The sequence below is a fragment of the Glycine max genome, chromosome 1 (genome assembly GCF_000004515.6).
Source record: "Glycine max cultivar Williams 82 chromosome 1, Glycine_max_v4.0, whole genome shotgun sequence".
NCBI lineage: Eukaryota > Viridiplantae > Streptophyta > Magnoliopsida > Fabales > Fabaceae > Glycine > Glycine max.
Genome location: NC_016088.4, coordinates 27,109,598 through 27,129,657, shown reverse-complemented (window position 1 = coordinate 27,129,657; position 20,060 = coordinate 27,109,598). Strand labels below are relative to the sequence as shown.

At 36.0% G+C, this 20,060-nt stretch overlaps 1 protein-coding gene and 1 long non-coding RNA gene across 4 annotated transcripts; both read left to right on the top strand.

Annotated features, from left to right (window-relative positions):
- The first annotated feature begins 3,208 nt into the window (after positions 1–3,208).
- Positions 3,209–9,307, top strand: LOC100803220 (uncharacterized). Of its 3 annotated transcripts, none has more exons than XM_014774229.3 (11): positions 3,209–3,627; positions 3,731–3,814; positions 3,928–4,086; positions 4,931–5,016; positions 5,620–5,708; positions 5,829–5,932; positions 6,020–6,122; positions 6,204–6,279; positions 6,384–6,489; positions 6,956–7,487; positions 8,600–9,307. In XM_014774229.3, exons 1-11 carry the CDS (start codon positions 3,456–3,458, stop codon positions 8,691–8,693), a joined length of 1,605 nt encoding a protein of 534 aa, XP_014629715.1. In that variant the 5' UTR covers positions 3,209–3,455; the 3' UTR covers positions 8,694–9,307. The 3 variants fall into 3 exon arrangements, with proteins under 3 accessions (XP_014629715.1, XP_003518015.1, XP_040864658.1); XM_003517967.5 differs by having other exon boundaries at positions 3,218–3,627; positions 4,928–5,016; XM_041008724.1 differs by lacking the exon at positions 8,600–9,307 and adding an exon at positions 8,066–8,211 and having other exon boundaries at positions 3,218–3,627; positions 4,928–5,016.
- Positions 9,308–10,235: 928 nt separating this feature from the next.
- Positions 10,236–11,731, top strand: LOC121174831 (uncharacterized). The gene is made up of 2 exons (XR_005891291.1): positions 10,236–11,042; positions 11,231–11,731. It is a non-coding gene; the product is annotated as an uncharacterized lncRNA (long non-coding RNA).
- Positions 11,732–20,060: the final 8,329 nt, after the last annotated feature.

Below are 20,060 nucleotides of genomic sequence, written 5' to 3'. Positions count from 1 at the left end.
GTGGCTTAATCACCCATATGTATGTACTGTTAGGGGCTTTAGCATTGAAAGATGTATTGTCTCCTTAGAACTTGATAGAGGAGGATTAGGTTACCGTATGTTTGGACACGGAGTGTGGTGATTTAGTTTTTATTATGCTGTGATCATAAAGTTGTTCAATTAAGCTAAGTTCAACAAGAGACATCTACGAACGAACTTTAATTATAATTAGGCTAAACTCACCAGACATCGGTTTTTAGTACTTGAGCCTTCAGCATAGAACATAGAAACATCTTTAATTAGATCAACATCCTTAATTGCATCAATTTGCTTAGTAAGAGGACCCAACGCCTTTAGATATTTGTTTTCACACTTACTTGCTCACGTTTATTGCTTTGTAATTAGAATAGAACATGCATTTATTTTCATTCACAATCATGATTTCTGTTTGCAAATGCCTGCTTATTGAACAAACCTTTACCAAATGAACAAGTTCCCTGAGTTTGATACTCGGTTCACACCGTTTTAATTATTTACTTGATGACCCAGTGCACTTGCTGGTAGATTTCACATCCTCACAAACAAGTAGTATCCCGGAGAGCGAAACACAAAAGAAGGTCAAAAACGACATTGGTGTCATGGACCAAAAGGAGGAGCGACAAAGAGGCTCATAAGATGAAGATGGTTTGGTGAACTGCTTGTGAGCTTCCACGACGACATTAGAGGGGTCATAGGGGCGGGGGTCATTGAGAGAAAGTGGTGTCTCTTACATTTGTCGAGATTGCAAAAGAAGTCATAAGATTTCTGATTAAGGACAAAATGACAAACCGGAAAAGAAAAAAGAGAAATGGGAAAACAAAACGATGCTCTTGGGCGGGAATACTATTAAGCCATCTCTAATAAGGGTTTTTATAAGTAGATCATAGCCTCAAGATCTGATCTTGCTAAGATCCATTGTAGGAGCATTTTGTTGGATCTCCACATGGAGATCCAGTTCTTTTATAAGACTCCCAAGATTTACAACAATTTTAAAAAAATGTTTTTTTTACTCTCTCTCTCTCTCTCCACAATATCCCAGTGGGAAGCAACTGCTAGCAACAGGAAAAAAATGGAGCTTTAAGGAGGAGAAGAACAACTAGATACACAACAACACCAACACTAACACATATCTCAAATCATGAATGATTAAAAATGAAAAAAACACAGATATGGAGAGGGAACATCATCATCTTCGAAGGAATGGAGGAGCTCTGCCCTTTTAAGCCCATTTCATTTCCCTATTTGTCGGCGCATAAGAGATGGCCGCACGGGGAGGGGGGGAGTAGAGAGGGGAGCGATGTGCGGAGAAGGGAGCGGGTGGGGGTGAAGTGGAGGGTGCGTAGAGAGGGTTGGTGGGTGGCAAAAGAAGGAAAGAGTGGGGGAGGGTGAGGATCGGGAAAGAAAAAAGGGAGAAAGGGAGGAAAGGGGTAGGGTAGAGATGGAAAGGAAAACAAAAAGAAATGAGGGAGAAGAGAGGGTGGGTGTTGGACAAGTGGCCTCAGAAATATTAAGAAGAGGGGGGTTGAATTAAGATTTCGTTGACTATTCCTAATTAAAAATTTTCCTTTCTTTATTATTTCCTAGATTCAATTATTTCTTTGTTAACAAATTATTGAAATAATAAATGAAGGAAAGTAACTTAAAGAAATATAAACACAATAGAAAGTAAAAGAGATTAAGGAAAGAGAGAATGCAAAATCGATTTATACTGGTTCGGCCACAACCCGTGCCTACATCCAGTCCCCAAGCAACCCACTTGAGATTTTCACTATCCTTGTAAAATCCTTTACAAGCAATGAACCACAAAGGAATCCCCTCTTTTGTGTTCAGTGATTACAACCAAGAAGTTATGCCCACTTCTTGCAATGAACCCCAAGGAACTTTGGTCCCTTGTGTCTAGTGATAACAACCAAGAAGTTGTACCCACTTCTTGCAATGAACCCAAAAGACGTTGGTCTTTTGTGTCCAGTGATCAACCAAGAAGCAAATCCTGCTTCTTGCAATGAACCCAAGGAACGTTGGTCCCTTGTGTTCAATGTTCAACCAAGAAGACCTTCTCTTGAAGACAGTCACCAAGAGTAGGTCTCTTGAAAAGCTTTTTGTAAGAATGGAGGAGGATAGGAAAATAGAATAGCACAAGTTTTTGCCCAATGAATTTTTCTTAACAAAGAAAGTGTTGAATGGACCTTGGCATGGGATAACGGAAAACGGTGGGGACACATGACCACTAATTTGGTAGAGTCACTAAACTTAGTGCGAAAAAAAAATTCAAAATTTTCCAATCACATTCAAAGCCACATATGAGAAGTTAAACAAATATTTTGTTGACCGTGGGACTCAGGCTGATGCAATGATCGCCTCCGGACAAGTTTACACACTTATAGCAACCAAATTCATCACCGAAGAAGAAACTAAGTCCAACACTCACTTTGTTCAACAGTTTGACCGCCAAAGATTTCAATTTCAAGTTGAGGAAAGAGTGAATACGAGAAAGGTGTCGAATGACGAAATTCACTGTCAAGCTGAATCAAAGAACATGCGATTGTGAGAAACCTCAAAAGCTACACATGTCATTGTTGCATGTAAGCACATTAATATAGATTACTTGCAATACGTTAGTCCAGTGTACACATTGGATTACGTGCCAAGTGTCTACAAAGTCTCGTTAGCATGCATGCGTCATCATGATTATTACCCACCATATGAAGGATCACAATTATGTGTCAATCCAACCACGAGGAGAAACAAAAAAGGTTAACCAAAATCTACAAGAATACGAACTAATATGGATGAGAGAAAAAGAGGTAAATCAAAATGGTGTTCAATATGCAGGCTAGTTGGTCATTCAAAAAATAGGTGCACCCACTTTCCCGGATGTTCAAGTCAAGCAAATTATTTTTTTTTACTATCAATGTATTTCATTTTACATCATTCATAAATTAATAAAATAATCTTCAATTGTACAATTTAATATTAATGTAGATCTTCAAAACAAACTTACACGATAATATTTTTAACTAATTTTGTTTATATAATATTGTTCTTCAATTTTATTAATTTCTTTTATTTATATATATATTTTTAAAAAACAATTTAAAATTAGAAAAAAGGAAAAAGATTGAAACTCAAGACCCGAGTTTATATTGTGAATAATAAAGTTATATATTGGTGTAAATAATAGGGTTGTATCTTTTGGTATTTTTTTTTTATACATTAGGAAAAAATTTCCTCATTTTACGGGTTTAGCTAGCGGCGTTGGCACTGGCACGCACACAGTCGATACCACCCACCGGCACCGTGTTCGTTCTTTCGCTGCCCCGTCTAACTTCTTTTAACTTCATCCTTCACTCCACCCAAAACGCACCGTTGCACAGTCCCCCTCCCCCGAATCGCATCTTCCCCAACACACACACACACACAAACCCTAATTTCTCAAAATGTGGTCTGCAACATCCTCCCCTTCCATCTTCCTCCCCCATTCCCTTCTTCGCCCCCTTCCTCGCCGGCGGCCCCTCTGCGCCTCCCTCTCTTGGGCCTCCCCCGACCCATCCGACGGCCTCGGAGGCTGGGCCCTCCTCGACGCCCCGGCCCAACCCGACAACAACAAAGGTACCATCTTCAAGCCCAATTCCCCAACTAACGCCGCGTGTCGCTGTCGCTACATTTCATGTGATGTGAACTAGTGTTGTGTACTTGTGTTCGTTGTGTGCAGTTGCGGCATTTCCTTCTTATGCCGTTGTTGGCTTCGGCACTTCGCTCGCTCTTGTGCTCGCTGTCTTTGCTGCCTCAAGGAAAGGTAGGTGTAGGTGCGGCTGCAGGTTCGTCGTTTAAGCTTTGGGGTGTGTCGTTTTTGACTTGAGATTTTTCTGTATTTTTTTTTTTTGGTGGGAATGTGGTGTGTGTGTTTAGGTTTTAGTTTTCGATTCCCGAGGCCGATGTGGGGTGCTGTGGAGACTCGGCGAGATCAAAACGACGCTCCGGAGTTTGACGTTTCGAGTGGGAGCAAGTCAACGCTGTCCGAGGCCGACCCGGAGAGCAATGTTACCGTTACGCAAGCTGATAAATCTGGTAAATACTTGGTTCTATTTTTGATATTTTGCTAATGTAACAAATTACTCTTTGAAATTATGAACGCTGATTTGGTTTTTGAAATTACAAAAATATCTGATTAGTTCTTGAAATGATAAAACTGTCACAAGTCATAACCATAATGAGTAAAATGATCAAAGGTTGGTAATTTTAGGAACTATTTTTTTTTTCTGTTTGTGTAAATTGTGACATTTTGTGTTCAAGTATAGGGTTTATGATATTATTATCACTAGTAATACGTCTAATTAGTTTCTGAAATTATGAGCATGGATTAATTTGCTTTTGATATTACAAGACATTATAGTTTCTGAAATTACCAAACTAGTGACATCGTTTTGGTCCATGAAATTACAAACATAAATGACTAAAATGGTCAACGATTGGTACTTTGATACTTATTGTATCAGAGGTCACTGCAATAAAGAGTAAGAAAGGATCAAAGCACAGAATAAAATGAAAGAAAAGCTTCCCAAGTCAGAGAATGGTTCTCTAGACTCCCAATTTCATTCCAAATCTTCCATATCCCCGCAATGATTTCCCCTTTCCCATATAGCAGAATTCCCCCTCTGATTTCTCACTCTTATAACTAACTTGATTCCCCTCACTCACAAAGCATTACAGCACTAATTCTAAATGGCCTCTATTGCCCTCCTGGGCCTACGTGTGTAAACCTTCAGAGGTTTCCCACTATTGGGCCGATTCCTATCATACTTCAGGTCTAAATTGAATGGTACTTGTAAGTTTAGGGATTAATTTGGTGTATTACTCTATGATTGTTACTAGAAATTTTCTTATTGTTATTTATTTCTTGTCATATCAGTAGCTGTAGAAAAGCCTGAACGTGTTGTCATCCCAGTTTCTGTGGATTCTACCCAAGAAGAAGCACTGTCAGTCTTAAAATCACTGAAGGTTTGTTCCTCGAAGTGTTGTTTTTAAATATGAATCAGAGAGACTAGTAGTATCTGCCGAGATGGTGTTAAACTGTTGATAGTCTGTAGAACTTCAAGATCACTTTCTTAGATAATTGGATAACTATTAATGGGAAACCTGGAAGCATTTGATGCTTGAATCTTGACTCTCTACCTTATTTACTTCAATGTACTGGTAGTTAGTAAAATACTGCTCCTGTGATTTTGGTTATGCTGAATGTTGCATCTTAAGTTTGTATACCAAAGATAAGGCAAGTAAGAGTTGAGATCGAGAACCAGAGAAATGTTAATGGGGATGGTATGAAACTATAAGCTTGGGTGTTTTGGTTTTAGTTAAATGATGATGATGATAAAATTTGTTTTTGTTTGCCTTTTAGAATTGGAAGCTTTTGCATTTAATGTTACATTTATTCTATGACCAGTATGGTGTCCTTAAATTTGTGATCCTTGCTTGGAGTGGAATTTGTTCTTGTAGTTTATTGTCTAGCATGTGTGTTCCATTGTGTAATGTAGCACTGAAACTATGTGCTAATTTTTGGACCTTTAGGAGTTGTATGCTTGAAAATTTTGCATATATGTCTAGATAATTGAAGATGATGTGGAAGCTAATGAATTGTGTACCAGAAGAGAATTTGCTAGATGGCTAGTTAAATCAAATTCTTCCTTGGAAAGGTTAGTAGTTCCTGATACATCATGCATGTAACTTTGCAGTCAGGAAATGAACGAGCTAAAAACATGTATCTTTGAGTGGTTTGCATTGAAATTTTGAAAATGGGTTTCCTTGTCTTCCAGGAGTCCTAAACACATGATTGCTCCAATAGTATCACTTTCTGGATCTGTAGTTACTGCATTTGATGATGTCGGTATTGACGACCCGGACTTTAGATCAATTCAAGGTAAAAATATTGGAATTTTACTTCAACCTGTAATTTTCTCTCTTATGTGAAGAAATTTGAATGTTTGCTTTTCAATTTGACAAATAGTCTTAGCAGAAGCCGGTGTGATCCCCAGCAAATTATCTTGGAATAATAGTTTCAATTATGGTGGATCTGACTCTCAAGAAAACATAAATTTTTATCCTGATAGGTAGTATATTTGTATTCCATCCTCCTTTTACACCACACAATAAAATTTTATTTTACTGAATTGAATATTTGTGCACCGCAGATTCATCTCACGACAAGATCTAATAGACTGGAGAGCTCAGTTGGAGTATGACTTTTTCTCTGGGGTAGTTGACGAGGTAAGCTGTTTTCAAAAGTTAGGTATTTGGATGCTTTCAAATATTCGTGATGAAAAACTTCACCTTTCTTTCAGCTCTTAATACCTGACATTTTTACAGTCCAGATATCAATTAAAAAAGCAGGTTATATGGATGTGAAGGAGATCACTTCTCCAGCAGTTTATGTGGACATGCTGGCAGGGGATACGAGTATTCTTAGAAAAGTTTTTGGTATCATCTCTCAGGCTTCTCCTCTATGCATTGATGTTTATTTTGTTTATTCAAACACATCAAATTTCTTTACACGTTTCTACTTGATGGATTGTAAAACTTAAATATGAGTTTGAGACATATGGTACATCAGAAGTATTTCATTTCATTAGAAGTTATTGTAAATTCAAATTCCAGTTTAGATTATTATAGTATTTTGTCTGGTTATGGAACAAATGAACAAGAGGTCACTAAGTGTAGGTTGTTTGAGGTTAAAATGTAAAAGTGTAACAGTAGAAGCATAATGAAATGACAAACAAAATTAGACTCAGAATTTTCAGTTCCCATATTATGCTTATACCATGATCTACTGATGAATAGTGAGGCTTGTTGTGTATTTTATTTTAAGGATCACATTGCGATCTATCTAAGAATGACATGATGAAGATGGTTGCATGAGAAAGCTATTGTGAACTTATTGTTACAGGACAGAGCAAGCGATTTCAGCCAAACAAACCTTCAACAAAAGCACAAGCAGCGGTGGCTCTGACAAGTGGCAGGATGAAGGAAGCAATATCAGCTGAATTGTCAAGAATAGAAGCTGAGAATTCTGCCAGGCTGGCTGAGGCAGGAGAGATCTGGTCTGAGTTGCTTAGCCGAGGAGAGATACAGAGATTTTGGGATGAAAAGCTTATTGAAGAGAAAAATCGTGGTTTTGATGTTGAGAGGCTTTATCACGTGGAAGTAAAGAATTTGGAAGAAGAGGAGATCAATCAAGATAAGATATCTGCTGAGTATTTAAAAGAAAAGGCAACAATGGATTGTCAGAAGCAGCTTCTGCTTAACTTAAAGAAAGAAGTTGATGAGATATCAGAAAAAGTCGCATCAGAGAGAGTCACATATGTAGACGAAAGGGATGTTGTACAAAAGTTGCATGAAGATTTAGAATTCAAGCATGAAGAATTGCTCAACACCAAATCCACGCTGGAAGCTGAAAAAGAAGCTCTTCAGATTCTTAGGTAAATTATGACTTACATTTGTTAACCACTTAGTCTCCTTTTGGCATGTTTACTCTTGTTTGTGTTTGATATTTCTTGATTTAGTGTCAAAACAGGTATCCATTTTGATTTATGGCTTTCCAAATTACAATTTCAAAATTGGGAGGCTTGTAAAGTCTAAGGAGTGGGGAGGTTAGGGAGTTGGTTATTTGGTTTTGGTGTCAAAACACATAGCTGCGGTAAGCACATTCCTATGAATTATGATAGATAAATGGTTAGGGCGCTTTCTTCTGAAGGTCCATTCAATATGGCACCCTTATTATGAAGTTAATTTGGTGTACTTTAAGACCCACAATGGTGGGATGCTGAACTAGAAATTGATGATACTTGTGAATCTTTGGAAATTTATTTTCCAAATATACGTTTCTGTCTGACAACTGATATTTTGAGATTGATTGATGGTTCCCAGTAATTTTGGAGGACATTTGGGTGTGGACTGTTCACTTTTACAGGGGGTTTTTCTTTTGTCTATGATCTCTAAACCTCCCTACCCTGCCAATTCCATTTATAATCAGATCTTGGGAATTCCACTTTTGTAGGAACTTGTCTGAAAGCTAGTTACACGTGATTTTATTTTTTACTACACTAGCCACAGACAAACATTGACTCACTTAAGTTAGCTACATGGGTCAATTGATGCCATGAGGTTCTTTCAAGAGCTGAAATTTCAGTGAAGCCATTTAACCCAAGGTGCTTTTTAGTTATTTTTCTGAAAGTTTTCTTTGGTTTTCCTTGTGCTTCTAAATTGTTTGCTTCTTGTTCAATCATATTCTTGGTCATAACTATTTCTTTTACTTTTGGAGTTACTTCTTGTCTTTGGTTCCATTTATATGCATAACCAAATATAAAATTTTGAAGGACATGAATTGTGTTTCTGGCAATAAAAAAATTGTTGTCATCATATCTCAATAGTACTTGGTTGGTCCTCTTATGTTAGAAGTATATAGTCTGCGGCATTAGAAAATTATGATTGTGTACTAATTTGTAAAATTACTTTCACCCAAGTAAACCTGCTAGAAATTGTGATTGTATTTGGAGTTAAGTGGTTATAATGAAGAATGCTAATGTTGCAGATCTTGGGTAGAGGATGAGGCAAGGAGAAGCCAAGCTCGGGCAGCTGTCCTTGAAGAGGTAGGGCGAAGATGGAAATGGGATGACCAAGCTTGAATTGGGACACGCCCTATAAAATGTAAATTAACATATCTACATATTTACTATAGCATAAATCCTTGAGGCTACTATGCTCTATTTGGTATTATGGCCTTTGGTATTAAGGGTGATGATGAACCTCATCCTTCGTTGGTATATACGGTTATACACATTCAAAAAGGAAAAATACTGATGTGAGTGGGTTTAATTTCTGTGGTCCAAAAAAATTTTCCTTCCCTCTCGTGAGTTAGATTGGGGAGGAGGGAATGCAGCCAGTCTTGTCTTATCTATTCAAAGTTCTGTGGGTCCTGTTTTGCTATTTTTATGCTTTGGAAGCTTTAGGAAATTCTCTTTCAACTCTAATGTCATTTGTCATATACTAGCTTTTATCACCAGTGACAGGTCTTGCATATGATAGGAAGTGGAATAATTCCAAAAGGCTGGACATCTAATTAGGAGAGATCGATTTTTGTTCTCCAATGAAAGCCTATATTTGAGAATTCTTTCATTTCAGTTTTTGTTGTTGTACTTATGGTTGAACTGATGATTAAGATGAACCTTAATCTGTTCTATGGTTTCCTTGAACTTTGAAATACTCTGACTGGATAGAAATTAGATTTATATTTGGATAATTTCTATCAAATTGATTGTGCTTGGTTTTACTCGATTTTAATATTCTAATGTTCAAGATTATGCCAATTACTAGAGAAAACATATCATTAATCAAGACTACAAGTTTAAGTATATCTCTTGGCAACTAGTTTATCATTGACAGTTAATTTGATAATTTCGGCACCTTTATAGTGTATATTAAGTGTTTCATTGAGACAGTTAATGTACGGCAATCACTCCTTAGAAGAGGAATTAACTGCCACATGTCACTTTGCATAAGAGTGAGTATCTCATCAAATCATGTTTTCCTTCCATCCTTGATCAGAAAGTGGCCTTGCCACTTTAGAGAAGCGGGATACAATAAGCATGACAATCAGGAGCGTTGGAGGTGGGTTTAGTTCTTTTAGTTCCAATTCCATCAAAGGCAGGTGGAGTTAGGAAAGGCAAGTTTAAAAAATTAAAAGTGAACTCCATCCTTTTTTGGATTTGTCAGATTCAGTGGAATTTGCAGAAAACTTGTCTTACGTTTTTGAAATATAATTTGCTTATTTTTAACTAATAAATAGAAAAGATCTTACAAAAATAAAATTATCTTATTTAAATGTATAATTTTAACTTCATTACTTCACACACAAAGTGAGAGAACCATTTTATGATTAAGAGGGTTAATTTGTCATGTTTAGGAATCAAGATGAGGAAGAAACATTATAATGTAAGTGATAAAAAATGAAAAAGCATAAGTTGAGTAATGATTTCTAATGGATTAATTACATTTTTAATAAGCAATTCATCAATATATCCAATAGCTTAAGCATGACCTAAGTAGAGGAATCCATCGGATTTGGACATGATGTCTAAGATTCTCTTCTAACCTAGATTGATTATCCAGAATATGTTGTGTTTGGGTAAATACTATGGAATGCCTTCTATGATTGGGTGCAATAGAAAGGCCATGTTCAAGTTCATCAAGGATTGAATTTGGAAGAAAATAAATTGAGCGGTAAATTTCTATCTAAAGCGGGTTGTGAATCCATTACCACCTATATTGAGTGCCTATCTTCTTCAAAGTCTACTTGTGAAGAAATTTAAAGAATGCTTAATTCGTATTGGTGGGATGCAAATGGAAGAGATATAAATGGATGTCTTGGGATAGACTCACTGTCAAAAAAGAGGATGGAGGTATGAATTTTAGAAATCCTAATGGTTTTTACTTGGCTATGTATGGGAAACGAGTGGAAGTTTATTTCTAACCCCAATGCCATAGTATCAAGACTCTTGTCCCGAGGGGGGTTGTTCATGGATTTCGAGATTGAGAATTGGAGATGGTTCTGGTATTAATTTGTGGCAGCAACCTTGGCTTAAGGGAGATGTGATGAGATCCATTGAACAAGCTTCTCATCCTAGGGTTTCTTTGTTGACAATAAAAAATTTGATGATATATAGGTAAAAAGGAGTGGGATGAAAATTTTATTCATTCACTGCTGTCAAAGCATATTGCGGACTACATCAAGCATATGTACATCCCCAGTCTGAATGTTGGAGACAGATTGATTTGAAACTTCAGTAAGAATGAGGTATATTCTGTTAAGTCTTGGTATAGATTGCTTATGGATTTAGTTGATGAATTTAGGGAGTTCGAGGTGGAAGGAGATTGGAATTTGGTGTGGAACCTTCATATTCCTCCCAAAGTGAGAGTGTTTCTTTGGAAGGCTTGCCGTGATTACCTCTCAACTCGTATAAGATTGCAAAACAGAGGTATTTCTTGTCCTGTAGCTTGTGTTTTTTGCAGTGATGCTATAGAAAGTTATTGGAATTGTGTTTTTTACTTGTCCTAGAAGCGTTCCTATTTGGCAACATTGTGGACTTCGGAATTAATTGAACCACTGTTGGATAGTGTGGAAAATTTCAAGGATCTGGTTTTCATTTTATTAAACTCAATTCAGGTGGATCAAAGGGCTCGATTAATGATGAATTTATGGATGATTTGGCATAGAAGGAATAATTGACTGTGGAACTCTTGATGATTGTCGGGGTGCTGAATAGAGCCCAAGTGACTCTGGTTGAATGGAAATCAAGTCAGAATGTTAATTCCACAAGGATTCAAGAAGTTATGCAGCAACCTCTATCAGATTGGATAAAGCCTCCAGAGGGATTCATGAACTGCAATATTGATGCTACATTTTTCATGGAACATGGGCTGGCCGGTTTTGGGGCCTTTATTAGAGAAAATTTAGGCCAATTTGTGTTAGCAAGAATAGGTTGTATGGAAGTTGTTATGTCAGTTCGAGAGGGAGAAGCCTTTGCAATTCTTCAATCGTTGTTATGGAATATTGATCTTCAATTATTTTCTGTCATTATTGAGACAGATTGCAAATTCATAGCAGATCAGGAAGATATTTTAGAATGTGGGGGTAATTCTCAATCACATTAGAGATTTGTTGAAACTTTATCCCAACTACTCTATTCAATTTATTAAGAGGAACGTTAATGAGGTGATTCATACCTTAGCTAGGAGTTCTAATATCTGTCCTCTTTAGAGATGGAAATAGATTATGTCAAATAAGGTTTTGTTTAAATAGATCTGTCCAATTTTAAAAAGTCAAAGATCAAACCTAATTTATTACCGGTCATAAGCTTTATTTTTAGGTTTAGATTAGCCTATTTAAAAGTATGACTCGACCTGTTAGTCTACTTAAAGACCTATTTCATATTAAAACTTTGGATAAATTATGTTTTTAGTTCTTGAACTTTTTGACATTTGTGATTTTGGTCTTTAAACTTTGGGAAGATTGGTCAACATCCCCAAACTTTTTTTCCATCTAATGTTTTTGTCCTTTTCGCCCATTTTTGCTATTAAGTGATGACATGTCATTCATTTTAATATTATTTTATTTCATTACATTTTCTGCGGTTCAGAACTGTCAGAAATTGCATGGATAAAATAATTTTTAAAAGGATTAATAATTTGTGATGGCTTATAGCAAGAACCTAAAAAATAAAATGCTTATTTAACTTATTCCCATCTTAATCAAAGAACACATATTGTTTAGTCAAAACTCATAGTAGTCCAACACAAGAAAAAATGAAAGATATAACCATAGTTATCAAACTCTAAAGTGAACTCATAAACTCTTACGAGTTTAAGAGTCTACTTGGTCCACACAGGTTAAATCGCAATCAAACTTGCTTTTTGGCATACTCATAGCGGACTCGGACCAAACTCATGCAAACTCGCGAGTCTAGGCTGAGTCACACGAGTTTACTTGAAAAAAAAATCGTGCCTTTACAACGTCATTTGGTGCAACCTGAAAAAAAAAAATCTGAAACTCATTTAGGGAATTAGGTTTTCCATTTCTCGATCCCTTTTGCTTCTTCATTTGTTCCCTCTCTATCTCCCAATCTCTCCCAGTTCTTCAATCCCTAAAACGACCCATAAGCATCACGATTCACGATGAGTTTTAGTTCGAGATCAAGACGAGTTCTTCAATCCTCTATTGTTGGCTAGTTCAGTGGTTCTATTGTGAAGGTTGAGCATGAGACGCGAGTTCTCAAATCACGACGAGTTTGAGCACACCTCTGTTGTAACTTGTAATCATGTAAGCACGACGAGTCCCAATCCTCTATTTTGGACTTTTTGGTTTTTCTGTTTACTTACATGAGCCAGAGAATTGAGAGAAATATGTTAATGTAAGAATGATGTGTCTGGGAATTTCTTATTGGGGATTGTTAGATTAGGCTTCACAAGTTTGAGAAATATGTTCTAATGTTTAAAGGTTTTCAAGTGTAATACCTCATTTTTCGTAAAATAAATTAAAAAAGTTTTTTAGTTAAAAATAAAATAGAGTATTTGTTTATAAAATAATAAATAAAAATAGAGTAAATAATAGGCTGAAAGTATTTTACCTAAAAATTGAGTTTTTTTTTATTAACATGAGTTGACTCTAAATAATATTCTCTTTAATGACTTACTTTATACAAATTATTGTCTTGTTCTGTATTTTCCCATGACAATATATATATATATATAGATGCACAAACGGAGTATAACATCATGAATACACTCCAACATATGACCATGGTAGCCACGGCTTACCAAACCTCCCATGAATGTTCAGAAGAAACCATTATAGATATCTTAGTGGCAGGATTTTCTGGACAACTGAAAGGATGGTGGGATAATTATCTCACTAACGAAGAAAAGTCAAAAATTTACAGCGCAGTTAAGACGGATCTCAATGGAAAAGTCATTACTAATGACGATGATAAAGAGATTCCTGACATTGTTAACACATTAATTTTTACAATAGCCCAACATTTCATTGGAGACCCATCCTTGTGGAAAGATAGGTCTGGAGAATTATTATCAAATCTTAAGTGTAGAACCTTAGCAGATTTTAGGTGGTACAGAGATACTTTCCTAACTAGGGTTTACACAAGAGAAGATAGTCAACAACCTTTTTGGAAAGAAAAATTTCTAGCCGGCCTTCCCAGATCATTAGGAGACAAGGTTAGAGATAAAATCCGTAGTCAATCTGCCAATGGAGATATTCCATATGAAAGTTTAAGCTATGGCCAATTAATTTCTTACGTTCAAAAGGTAGCCTTAAAAATTTGTCAGGATGACAAAATTCAGAGGCAATTAGCCAAAGAAAAGGCTCAAACAAAGAAAGATTTAGGTTCTTTCTGCGAACAATTTGGTCTACAGGCCTGTCCAAAGCAAAAGAAAAAACAATCTTCAAGAAAAGAAATCCATGAGAATAAACCGGGCAATACAAAGAGATTTCCAAGGAGGAGATACTCACACAAACCATCAACCAGTAGAGAAATAGAAAATCCTAGACAAAAAACAAAATCAAAAATAACGTGCTACAATTGTGGAAAACAAGGCCACATCAGCAAATATTGTAGACTAAAAAAGAAGTTAAGAAACCTCAACCTAGAACCAGCAATTGAAGAACAAATAAATAATTTGCTTATAGAAACCTCAGAGGAAGAAACAGAAACTTCATCCTCCGAGCCTTCCGATGAAAACCTAAATCTAATCCAACATGATGACCAACTATCATCAACAGATGATGATGATGGGCAAATCAATACTCTAACGAGAGAACAAGATCTCTTGTTTGAAGCAATCAATTCCATACCTGACCTCCAGGAAAAGAAGGTTTTCCTGGAAAAACTTAAGAAAACATTAGAGGTAAAACCTAGGCAAAAGGATTTTATCACAAACAACAAATTCGATGTAAGTAACATACTCAAGAGATTAGAAAATTCTTCAACCAAGCCAACGACAATCCAAGATCTCCAAACAGAGATAAACAATCTAAAAAGAGAAGTAAAAGAACTTCGTCAACAACAAGAAATTCATCAGATCATTCTTTCTCAGCTTGAGGAAGATAGTGATCATGAAAGTGCCAACAACAGTGAGGAAAACCAACCAGAAAATTTAGAAGATGATATGTTTATGGGATTAATCAACAAGATTAAAATCCAAAATTTTTACATAAACATAAAAATAATTATTAACGATTTCGTTTTAGAAACAATGGCCCTATTTGACACAGGGGCTGATTCAAACTGCATTTTAGAAGGATTAATTCCTACAAAATGCTTTGAGAAAACCTCAGAAAAATTAAGTACGGCAAACGGCTCAAAATTAAAAATTAATTTCAAGCTATCAAATGCAATCATTGAAAACCAAGGTCTTAGGATTAACACAAACTTTCTTCTGGTAAAAAACCTTAAGAATGAAGTAATCTTAGGAACGCCTTTCATTAGAGCCTTGTTTCCCATCCAAATATCTAATGAAGGAATAACCACAAATTATTTAGGAAGAAAAATCATATTTAATTTTTCTACTAAACCAATTTCCAGAAATATAAATCTTATAGAAAATAAGATTAATCAAATTAACTTCTTAAACGAAGAAGTATCTTTTAATAATATTCAGATACAACTGGGAAAACCCCAAGTAAAAGAAAAAATTCAATCTTTATTAAAACATATTGAATCAACCGTCTGTTCTGAATTGCCACATGCATTTTGGGATAGAAAGAAACATATTGTTGATCTCCCTTATGAGAAAGACTTTAGGGAAAAACAAATCCCCACCAAATCCAGACCAATCCAAATGAATGAAGAACTTCTTCAATACTGTCAAAAAGAAATCAAGGATTTGTTTGATAAAGGCCTAATCCGGAAAAGCAAAAGCCCATGGTCTTGTGCGGCTTTTTATGTCAACAAACAATCTGAGATTGAGCGTGGAACACCCCGCTTAGTCATAAATTACAAACCACTAAATCAAGCATTACAATGGATTAGATATCCTATTCCAAACAAAAAGGATTTGCTTAACAGATTAAATTTTGCAAAGATATTTTCAAAATTTGATATGAAATCTGGATTTTGGCAAATCCAAATCCAAGAATCAGATAGGTACAAAACAGCGTTTACTGTACCTTTCGGGCAATATGAATGGAATGTGATGCCATCCGGACTGAAGAATGCCCCTTCAGAATTTCAAAAAATTATGAATGATATTTTTAATCCTTATTCAAAATTTGTCATTGTCTACATAGATGATGTTTTAATCTTTTCCCAAAACATTGACCAACATTTCAAACATCTCCAAACCTTCATCCATATCATTAAACAAAATGGTTTGGCAGTCTCCAAATCAAAAATCAATCTTTTCCAAACTCGAATTCAATTCCTTGGTCACAATATTTATCAAGGTACAATCATTCCAATCGAAAGGTCAATAGAGTTTGCTAGCAAATTTCCCAACCAAATCTTAGACAAAACCCAGTTACAACGATTTCTAGGTTGTCTAAATAATGTAGGAGAATTTGTCCCCTACTTAAATAATATTGTCAAACCATTGCATGATAGGCTAAAGAAAAATCCGCCTCCTTGGTTTGACCTCCATACCCAAACAGTTAAAGAAATCAAAGTCAAAGTCCAATCCATAAAATGTCTGTATCTCCCCATCCCACAGGCATTCAAAGTTGTCGAAACTGATGCATCAGACATCGGTTACGATGGTATCCTCAAACAGCAAATTCATGGTGAAGAACATGTCATCGCATATACTTCAAAACATTGGAATCCTGCACAATTAAAGTATTCAACTGTTAAAAAAGAAGTTTTAGCAATTGTTTTGTGCATTTCTAAATTTCAATCTGATCTATTAAATCAAAAATTTTTGGTAAGGGTTGACTGCAAATCAGCCAAAGACATTTTACAGAAAGATGTAAAAAACCTTGCCTCAAAACAAATTTTTGCAAGATGGCAAGCAATTTTAAGTGTCTTTGATTTTAATATAGAATATATCAAGGACTCTTCCAACTCTCTACCTGACTACCTCACCCGTGAATTTTTACAGAAAATTCCCGATGCCTCCTAAGGTGTCTAGTTCCTCCGGCAGAGGAGGGAGAACCAGTACAAAAGGAAAAGAGGTTCTATTGGCTCTACCAGAGCCAATAGCCAAAAAGGCAACTACATCATCTTCTGGGTCACCTACCCAGACTGGGTCATCAACCCAGAAAGGAAAGCTTGAAGGGTCATTGACCCAGATAAATACCGCCAAACCTGAGTCATCAACTCAGGAATCACCAAAACCAACAACAACCAAACAGACCGTGGCTGATTATGCCTGGTCAATACAAACTCTCTTGGCCTTAGAGGATATAGGCCTCACCAAAATACCAAAATTAGCCAAAAAGATCTGGGCAGAAATGGCCTCAGAATCAGACGATGATTCTGAAACAGATCTGCAAAAACAAATCCAAAAAACCAAACAGACCAAAACTATTTGTAACCAAAAACCAAGCCAATTGTTGACTCAACAAGAATCAACGCCACAACCCGGTAACAGTTACATTTCAAAAAACAAATTTTTCAATGTTTTACAAATGGAACCAGAATACTGGGACAAGAATCCTTTCAAAGCAACCGCCAAAGTATTCCCCCCGGGATTCCATTACAGGCCAATAGCCACAAACAAAACCCGCAAATTCTACGAATTCATTCTAATAGATACAAACTCAGTATCTAATAAACACTTCAAAGACCCCAAAGATCCAAATCTAAATACCCATTCCACAATCCAAATTTTGAAGGTTATGCAGCCACGACATTATGGCTCAAACTTAAACCAACCCAAAAAAATTTCTGCACCATTTGACCCTGCAGGATATAATTATTGGGATTACATTGACGCCTGGACCAATGTGTTCAGGCATCAAAATAGTAAATTCAAGCATTCATGGCTGATTTACTTCAAAAATAATACTGCATATAATTTTCCAAATTGGTTCCTCCAATGGTGGAACTACTTCAGACCAATTCCACAAATATTCCCAGAAGAAGTCCAACAGAGATTCCAACAATTCAACAAGCTCTATAATAGCAAGGAATCACGTATTCCAGCAGATTTAAAGTACTTTTCCAGTTTTGCCTTGTCATGGATCTTTTCATGGCAATACAGATACGGAAAGACTGAAAACAGCAAGCAATATCCACCGTTACAGAGACACGCCTTTGTAAAATGGTGGTCACAATTCGATACTTCAAAGGCTGCTCCAGACCAAGTCAAGAACTGGTTCCAGAGCAATCCTGAGTTCCTTAAACCTGCTGATCCGGAGACATCTTTGTTTCTAAATCAGAAGTCGCAACTGGCAGCATTCTTAGCAAGCTCAAAATCTAAAGAGAGTCTTGCTCAGAATCTCAAAGAAGTTCTCCAACTACTTCAACAGGAAGTGGAAGAAGAACCTTCCAAGAAGGAAGCTGAATCATCTGAGACTAATGATGACCAAGAAGATGATCCATTCTACCAGAATGAAGAATACTGTTTTGGTATATCATTAGACGACGATTAATTAGTTGTAGTAATCATGAATTATTGTAACTAATTTGTCAGTTTCTTTTAAATAATGTAATTTGTAAAAGTTTTGTAACAGATCTGATAAACATTACCGATACTGTAGAAACAGTAAAAATTGAGTCTATTTAAAGGAGTCCTCGTTCCCTTTGTGAGGCACCCTTTCAGATAGTCTCAGAATCAGGTTTTTAGAGAGAGAAGCTCTGCCTAGGGAAAAACTCTTTGTAAGCTTTTCTTTCAGTTTCAATAAATTTCAAGTTCTGTTTTTCATATCTCCCTTCTCCCCTCACCGATCCTGTGTGGCTTTGCCGCCGCTTCGGTTTCTTTGTTTTCAAAAACCTGGGTTTGTAAGCCGTTTCGGTGTGCCCTTGATATCTGCTTTACAGTTTATATTTCTCCTTCATTTATCATACTGCATTGTAATAATAAAATAATAAATTAAAGAAAGTTGTAAAGTTAATGCCTAGTAATAATTTCTTTTGATGTAATTTAAATTTAATTGTTGTAGAAACTCTTTTTGATTGAAAATAATGTAGTTTGATTTACTGTGTGTGTGTGTGTGATGTGCATATGAGTTATGAGGTGTGATAAATTGTTATAATGAGATTATAATATTGTTGTTGAGAACGAGCATAAGTGCAAAGTTGAACATGTGTTAATTTTTGAGATACACCTAAACATGTGATGGTGGATTGTGATATTATGAGATGTCAAATTGTGTACATGGAATTTGGTTGTGAATAAGTGTGTGGTTAGCACTTCATGTGACGATAATTGTGTTGTGAGCTGTGAATTAGACAATAACCCGATTGGTGTTTACCTTGAGAAAAATGTTTATGCGCAATGTTAAATGGAAAGTGTAGGATTCCTAGTTAGGAACCTAAAGTGTTAAATTGTAGCGCAATGTGTTAAACGTGTTTGAAACACGAGTGAGGTCTTGAGTATTGTATAATTCATGAGCAATGTCTGCGTGCAAAAATTGTTTTAGGGGTTGGACCTGAATCAGGAAGGTGGGGCCTTAAGGGATTCTTTGAAGTCTAGGCCTTGAGGGTAAAGACACTCGGTTTGAGTGCTCCTTTAAGCATATGTTGATCCCATATGGTTGGAGCATTCTTGCAAAATAGAGTGATCCTGACTGGTCACCTTATGATTTTACTGAGAATGACCTGACATACCCATTGCGTGATGTGTCTTGTTATGTAATCCTAAGCGCCCCAGGGTGGTTTTTCACTAACATGGTACCACATTGCATATAGGCTTGAGTCTTAGTATAATTGTTGCATAACACTTGCTAATTGTTTATTATGAAATTGATGAGTGTTATTACGTCTAGACCCGAGTGTGATTCATGTGTAATGTGATTGGTGATTAAAAAATGAATTTTAAATGATAAAGTGGTGAAATGACGTGGATTGTGTTAAGTTTAGCTATGTTATAATTGCTTCCATAGTTTATTTTGATTATGTCTTTGTTTATTTGTATTTTTTTTATAAATGTGATAATTCACTCCCTGTGTGTTATTTGTGTTTGGATCTTGTGATGATCTCGAATCTTGTGTTCATGGGAGCAGATGACTAGGTAGATGACTTTAAAGAACCTCGTGCTAGAGGATGTTAGGACACAATGCTCTGATAGGATGCAACATTGAGGATGAATTTTTCTTTTAATTGCATGTTGTTATTTTATTTTATTTCATCTCATTGATTTAACAAAATTTCTTTTGTAAACTTTGACGGCCTTGTTCTGAACCGAATATGTTTTTAATAAGTTTTATTTAGTAATTGACATAGCTCCATATGGAGCTTGTAGGCCTTGGATCTTCTTCATCAATGGAGTCTTTTGCTTCTTGAAGATCAATGACAGTGGAATGGAGAAGGAAGAAAGATGGTTGG

Excerpts from the sequence above, each read along its gene's own strand:
- LOC100803220 (XM_003517967.5), top strand. The coding sequence starts at position 3,456 with ATGTGGTCTGCAACATCCTCCCCTTCCATCTTCCTCCCCCATTCCCTT. Across the intron at positions 3,628-3,730 it reads CCAACCCGACAACAACAAAG|TTGCGGCATTTCCTTCTTAT; the intron begins GTACCATCTTCA and ends CGTTGTGTGCAG. Across the intron at positions 5,709-5,828 it reads TCAAATTCTTCCTTGGAAAG|GAGTCCTAAACACATGATTG; the intron begins GTTAGTAGTTCC and ends CTTGTCTTCCAG.